At 42.1% G+C, this 7,500-nt stretch overlaps 1 protein-coding gene across 1 annotated transcript in view; it reads right to left on the minus strand.

Annotated features, from left to right (window-relative positions):
- The window catches only part of cntnap1 (contactin associated protein 1), a 34,770-nt gene that overhangs the window by 17,488 nt on the left and 9,782 nt on the right, over nt 1-7,500 (minus strand). Inside the window, exons 4-10 of the mRNA XM_060893072.1 lie at nt 6,639-6,792; nt 6,320-6,523; nt 6,031-6,215; nt 4,882-5,034; nt 4,504-4,765; nt 2,262-2,411; nt 2,013-2,184 (exon numbers count right to left, since the gene is read on the minus strand). Of these exons, the coding sequence (XP_060749055.1) occupies nt 2,013-2,184; nt 2,262-2,411; nt 4,504-4,765; nt 4,882-5,034; nt 6,031-6,215; nt 6,320-6,523; nt 6,639-6,792 (1,280 nt within the window). The remainder of the gene's footprint in view (nt 1-2,012; nt 2,185-2,261; nt 2,412-4,503; nt 4,766-4,881; nt 5,035-6,030; nt 6,216-6,319; nt 6,524-6,638; nt 6,793-7,500) is intronic.

The following is a 7,500-nucleotide window of genomic DNA, read 5'->3' on the forward strand; positions in this document are numbered from 1 at the left end:
TGGTTACACAACCCCACTTTACTATACACAGTCGTAGTCATAGGACATTATTTATAACAACACTCTCTGGTGTCTCAAAGATGAGGATGAGGTTCCCTTTTAAGTCTGGCTCGTCTCAAGGTTTCTTCCTCATATCATCTCAGTCATATCGATTTTTTTTCTCTGGCTTGCTTATTAGGTATAAATATAAACTTAAATTTGCACTTTGTCATTTTTATTCTGTATTTTTTAATTGAATTGAACACACAGTAAAGAAACAAATGAGTTCAAATGTGTGGAATAAATTCAGAAGAAAGAAAATCAGAGAAGGTCGGTGTGTTTTGTTAAAGTGGGAGTTTAGGAGTTAAGGATTTAAATGTATAAGACATTCTGTTCTCCCACCACACACACACGCACACACACACCATGTCAGTAACACTGCTATGCTGAGAATATGCCTCTAGTCTTGTTCATGGATGAGTCAGCACTATTAGGCAAGTTTGAATGGGTTCTGCTGTTATGTTGGTAAAGCCTTCATTCCTGCAGTGTCATTTAATCAAACTGCTTCCATGGAAACCTCTTTTCAGCATCTGCATGAATGGTGTGATGTGTGTGTGTGTGTGAGTGTGTGGGGGTGGGGAGAACGAGAGAGAGAGAGAGAGAGAGAGAGAGAGAGAGAGAGAGAGAGAGAGAGAGAGAGAGAGAGGAGAGAGAGAGAGAGAGAGAGAGAGATGGGGTGGGGGTGGGGGAGAGAACGAGAGAGAGAGGGAGAGAGAGAGAGTAAAAGAGAGAGAGAGAGGGAGAGAGAGAGGGAGAGAGAGAGAGTAAGAGAGAGAGAGAGCCACAGCTGTGTGAATCAAGCAGCATGTCTCTGCTTCACTGCTTCTTGTTGAACACGTACAGTACGTCATCAGTGTATCATTAAAAATGATTGCTGATTGAAATAGAGTTGAATCTGATTCATGAAGCGCAGCCACAGCAGCACAGTAAGATTAATAGCACTCAGACACGCTTAACATTGATGAGAATTTAAATTGAATTAGAAGTGTTTAAAATTCTAAAGTGAACATGAAACTGATGAAACACGAAACTAAGGCAAAGAAGAACAATCCACAAGGTCAAAATTTTATCAGAGGAAAACAAAATGACAGTGAGCTGTTTGGAACCCAGAAGAGTCGATTCATCAGTCAAATGATATGATTCACTCAAAAAAAATCAGAATTCCATTTGCTAAAGAACCGTAACAAATTTGTTTAACATTGTTCCTTTTTCAATGATGGATATTCAGGATATTTATTATATACAGCAGAAAATATGGTGCATGTATAGAGTAAGCATACTTGGACACAGTATATATTTTTAGTTTTCATTGTGATAATCCCTGCATGCCTTGTCTTATGCTCGGCTCTGTCACAGCCTCTGTGCTATTTGTGTTGTCTCAGATTTGTTAATAAATCACTCTCATGTACACATACAACTGTATAGGTTATACCATTTTATATATTGTATGTAAACCACCAAATATAATCCATAGTGAATTCTTCCTCTTGAAAAGAAAGTGCTTTTTACTAGATGACATTAAGTCATGCACATATAATCTCAGGAACAGACTCTGAGCTCTCTGAATGGTGTATAAACAGGATATAAATGTGTTTATGCACCTTGAAGGTGTCTTTTCTGAATGATGGATGTTACCATCTTTATTATTATTGCTCTGTAAAGTGAAGCAGCGCTTGTTGCGTTAAGAAACACAGGGTTACAAGGAACCTGGAGTCTCTACCAGTGGACTCAGAGTACAAGGTAAGGTACCTTTCCATCGCAGGGCACAATTGCACCACAATTCACATACCATATGTCTTTGGACTGGGGAAGGAAACCAGAGAACCTGGAGGAAACACCCAAATCCCCTCAACCCACTTAAGCATGTTTTCATTCCCTTTACTGCCACATAACTAGTGAGGCATAACCAATCCTCTGATATTAACCCAACCAGGAATAGAATAACACACACACACACACACACACACACCTACCGGTCAGTGATACCACACGTCCCCAGCAGCAGCTCCGTGTACCTGCCCCATTTCCTCTGCAGCATCACGTCAATGTCCACAGGCTCATCATCGATAAAGATCTGCTGCATGCACCCATGGAAGCGTGCCAGCTTGGTCACACAGCGTTCTGTATTGTTGGTCTTAGGACAGCCTGAGCCAAAAATAAAACAAATCACACCTGTGCTCTGCTTAAAAATTGTTTTATCTTAATCACTATCATTAATTTACCTCCAAAGAAGTAGGTGTTTCCGGTACGAACGATAAACGGGTTGGTGATCTTCAATGGCGAGCTCTCATCCTCATCAACAGTGACTGACAGCAAGTTGTCTCTAGCAGCCAGATCCACCGTGTGCCAGAAACCATCATTTAAACGATATCCTAGAAACAAGAAAAACAAAATGAGACATTGTAAAACAGACACCATTGTTCTGGACAGCGTCGCACTAAATATTTAATAGGTACCGTTGGGATTTGTGCGCATGGGATTTGGGCACTGATGCTGAGGTTGGTGAGAAGGACAGCGTTCCAGTTTACCCCAGAGGTGTTTGGGAAGGGCTACATACTGTATGGGAGTTATGGTCAAATGTACAAATACTCACTCACTCTCACTCTCTCATCTTCTACCGGTTATCCGAACTACCTCGGGTCACGGGGAGCCTGTGCCTATCTCAGGCGTCATCGGGCATCAAGGCAGGATACACCCTGGATGGAGTGCCAACCCATCGCAGGGCACACACTCACTCTCATTCACTCACACAATCACACACTACAGACAATTTTCCAGAGATGCCAATCAACCTACCATGCATGTCTTTGGACCGGGGGAGGAAACCGGAGTACCCGGAGGAAACCCCCGAGGCACGGGGAGAACATGCAAACTCCACACACACAAGGCAGAGGCGGGAATCGAACCCCCAACCGTGGAGGTGTGAGGCGAATGTGCTAACCACTAAGCCACCGTGCCCCCCATGTACAAATACTTTTGGCCATATATGTACAAGTCTTGTCTGGTTTTGATTTGACTAGATTTTACATTTTATTTGCCACAATGTAAACTGTACACAATGCAAACAATGATTTACAGCATTTAGCAGACACTCTTATCCAGAGTGACTTACATTTTTTTATTTCAGTTTATACACCTGAGCAATTGAGGTTTAAGGGCCTAGCTCAGGGGCCCCGCAATTGCACCTTGGTGGACCTGGGATTCAAACCAATGACCTTCCGAACAGTAGTCGAACACCTTAAACACTGAGCTACCAGATCCCTTAAATGGCATAATATGGTGTCCTATTTTCTATTCTATTTTAGGCCTGTGCAATTTAATACTGGCTTTCACACCACAAATATACAATTATAATGATTTTGTGGATGTACATAAGGTCCAGTAGCAGGATTTAACCTTACTGTGAAGCCTGAATGGAAATGGAATTTGGTGGAAATTGAATGGGAAGCTTGAATAGAAATAGAAAATGGATGGGAAATTTGTTAGCAATTTCAGCCTAGAAATTGAAGTGACTGCAATACAAAAAAACTGCATTTGAGGACTTGAGTGTAACAACTCTACCTGCAAATGAACATCTCAAACAAAAGATGATCTATGCTAAACTAACAAAACACTTTTTACAGAATTACTGCATAACCTCGGTGGCTTAGTGGTTAGCACGTTCACCTCACACCTCCAGGGTTGGGGGTTCGATTCCCACCTCCGCCTTGTGTGTGTGGAGTTTGCATGTTCTCCCCGTGCCTCAGGGGTTTCCTCCGGGTACTCCGGTTTCACCCCCCAGTTCAAAGACATGCATGGTAGGTTGATTGGCATCTCTGGAAAATTGTCCGTAGTGTGTGATTGCGTGAGTGAATGAGAGTGTGTGTGTGTTCCCTGTGATGGGTTGGCACTCCGTCCAGGGTGTATCCTGCCTTGATGCCCGATGACGCCTGAGATAGGCACAGGCTCCCCGTGACCCGAGGTAGTTCGGATAAGCGGTAGAAGATGAATGAATGCATAACCTCTAAATTAGACTGTTGGCTACATTGGACATTGTTAGATGTCTGCCGGTCTATTCTGGATACTGATATAGCTTTAATAGAAAGTAAATCCTGAGGCAGAATAGCCCATTCTGAGCCAACCTTCTGAGCTTGAGGATCACTCATAGCTCAGACAAAGAAAACCCATTTTTCCTACTCCTAAACTCTGGAATAGGGTTCTAGAGACCATTAAAAAATCCAACCTGTAGGTGAGTTTTCAAGTCTTTTCTCTTTTAGCACATGACCAAGAGACACATTTTCAAACCCAAAAAGCTCCAAGGGTTATAATGCATGCAACCTACAAGAGTACACACTGAGAAATCACCCAGGATGAAGTGCCGCGTGAGGTCTCCAAAATGTTTCAGAAGCACGTTAAATTATTGCACTTCATTGGAGAACAGTTCCTTGATGATAAGATGGATCAGTGGACAGATGTGAGTGTTACCTGCAGCGAAGCGGAGTCTCTTGTTCCCTGGTTGCGTGAGCGTGATGTTGACTTGACCCTCACTCAATCCAAGCTCCAGAGATCCCAAATCATCAGCAAACCTGGTGAACATCAGCAATCCTGTGTAGTCCCAAGACCGGAACTTGAACTTCACTGCCAATCGGCTCTTCCTAAAGAACCCAGGCACCTGCAGGTAGTTGTTGGGTCCCGCAAAGGTCATGGGTCTCCAAAGAAGGTCACGACACGTGTAGTGCATCTTTTTCTAAAATGGAATGAAATGAGGAAAAAATTTTGGATGCCAAATCTCCAAAACAAGCATCTTTCCAATGATTATAATTAATGACCTTGAGGTAACTAGTGAGTGTTATAGAAAAGTACCTTTTTGGGAGCAAACCGTACATCTGGATCTTGATACTGGGTCTTGTAAATGATGTTGATTCCGTTGATGAAGACATTCTCTAAGCAGCCACGGAAGTTGAACTTACCTGGGAGGTGAGGTGAGTCTTTCTCAATCACACCACCTACATATATCTATAGACATAATGGACAATACATGAGCTAATTTCCAGTGACACTTACCAACAACATGCCCCATTGTCACTGTAACATTTGAAATTTTCACCCGCACATCCAGAGAATACAAGACTATATGGTTCATCTGAATGATTAGCAGATATTACTTGAAATTATTACTTGCTCCTGGTTATCATGAACCCATTGCAAAGTCTGCTTTCCGATTGTATATCATAACATTTATATATCTATATGTTTTGTTCTTATCTTCTTTTGATTTCTGATTGTTCATTTTAGATTGAACCCTTTTTGCCTTTCTTTACGAACTACGGTTGTTTCCTTTGTTTATTTCAAATAAATTTAAAGCAATTCCATATTTTACTATAGTTCTTTGGTTTCCATAGTTAAGTCTGGTACTATAGTGCCAAAATGTAGTCTTTCAACTTCTCAAACTTCTCCCACTAACTTTTTCATTCATTCATTCATTCATTCATTCATTTTCTACCACTTATCCGAACTACCTCGGGTCATGAGGAGCCTGTGCCTATCTCAGGCGTCATCGGGCATCAAGGCAGGATACACTCTGGACGGAGTGCCAACACACACCCTCTCATTCACTCACGCTATCACACACTACGGACAATTTTCCAGAGATGCCAATCAACCTACCATGCATGTCTTTGGACCGGGGAGGAAACCGGAGTACCCGGAGGAAACCCCCGTGGCACGGGGAGAACATGCAAACTCCACACACACAAGGTGTAGGCGGGAATCGAACCCCCGACCCTGGAGGTGTGAGGCAAACGTGCTAACCACTAAGCCACCGTGCCCCACTAACTTTTTCAATCAAAACAATAATCTTAATTAAAATGACAATAATATCTGTTTTCATCTTGTACCTAAAAAGAAGGTTTACTTGATCTTCCTGATGTTTTTCAAGGCACAGGATTTTACACCTTGGGTTGTTCAAACAGAAAACCTCATCTGAGTAAAAATCAAGCCTGGCAATCTCACCTGTTTGTCCAGGTCCAGATAGTTAAACTCGCCACCGAGGGAGACATGCTCAGTCTGGCTGTCTAGCGTGAAGTTGAGATCTTGGCCATAGCGTTTAATGGTGACAAAGTGCCAGTGCTGTGTGTCCAGAAGATTCCCCAGCCTCACTGTGGTCATGCCGTTCATGTTATGCACTGTACTACTTCCTATAAAAACACACAGCGAACTCAATCATCAGCAATCAACACAACAGATTCCTTTTTTCTCAAAACAAATATCTATACATTTGTAGCCCTTTATCTTCCTTTACCCAGGGATATATGCAGGTAGAGTCGTCCAGTCTTCAGCTCTAGCATGATCAAGTCTCCCTGGATGCCTTCGCTGTACAGCAACACACCATCTTTCTCAAGTGTCTTAAAGTTCAAAGCATAGTGGTCCTGCAAGCTTCTTAGTGACCCACCAGGAAATGAGTACGCCACCATGTCATCCCCCTCAAAATGCATCACGTATGAGTCTAGAGGCCGGGGAGTCAGAGATTAAAGATGAGACTAAGAAAATATGGAAATTGTGTCTGTTTTTTATGCTTTGCTGATGGAAACACCATCTTATAAAGACATAGTCCTCTTTACCATAGGGACAGCCGTAGACCTCAAGCCTTACACCGATCTTTCCACCGTTTTCCGTGTTCCAGCCCATTGGTAGGAGTCGCAGGTGTTTAGCAGTAAAGGCATAGTGAAAGACATTCCTCTTCACCTGGTAGTAGTTCCAATTGCCAGGTAATGTCTGAGCGAGAAAAAGAAAGACAACTTATATCTTTAAAACAAATGTATAGTATACATCAAATCAATTCGGAAAAACATCTAATAATGATACGTCTACAGGGAAACCGGGTACAAATGACATGAATAAAAACTCAGCCTAATCCCAACCTTTATCCTCACATTTCCACCCACATTTGTTTTGGTTCCTGCTCCATTTAATGACTTTTCTAATTTAAAAAAAAACTTTCTTCTGTGTTCTGGCAAACTAATGCCTTATAACGTAGAGGTGTCCAGACTGAATACCAGTATACAGTAGATGAACTATATGGCCAATGGTTTGTAGACACCTGGGGACAGTCATATGTGCTTGTTGAACAGCAGAGGTGGGAGTAAGTCACGCATGTGCAAGTCACAAATAAGTCTCAAGTCATGAATGTCAAGTCAAAGTCAAGTTGAGTCTTTTTTTAATATTTGTCAAGCAAGTCTCAAGTCTAAGATTTGCGACTTAAGTCTGACTCGAGTCAAGTCGAGTCCCCAACTCTAGTCATTTAACTCAAGTCCGAGTCAAGTCTAAAGTCATGAATGTCAAGTCAAAGTCAAGTCGAGTCTTTTTTTAATATTTGTCAAGCAAGTCTCAAGTCTCAGATTTGCGACTTAAGTCTGACTCGAGTCGAGTCGAGTCCCCATCTCTGAGTCATTTAACTCAAGTCCAAGTCAAGTCTAAAGTCAT

The sequence above is a fragment of the Tachysurus vachellii genome, chromosome 18 (genome assembly GCF_030014155.1).
Source record: "Tachysurus vachellii isolate PV-2020 chromosome 18, HZAU_Pvac_v1, whole genome shotgun sequence".
NCBI lineage: Eukaryota > Metazoa > Chordata > Actinopteri > Siluriformes > Bagridae > Tachysurus > Tachysurus vachellii.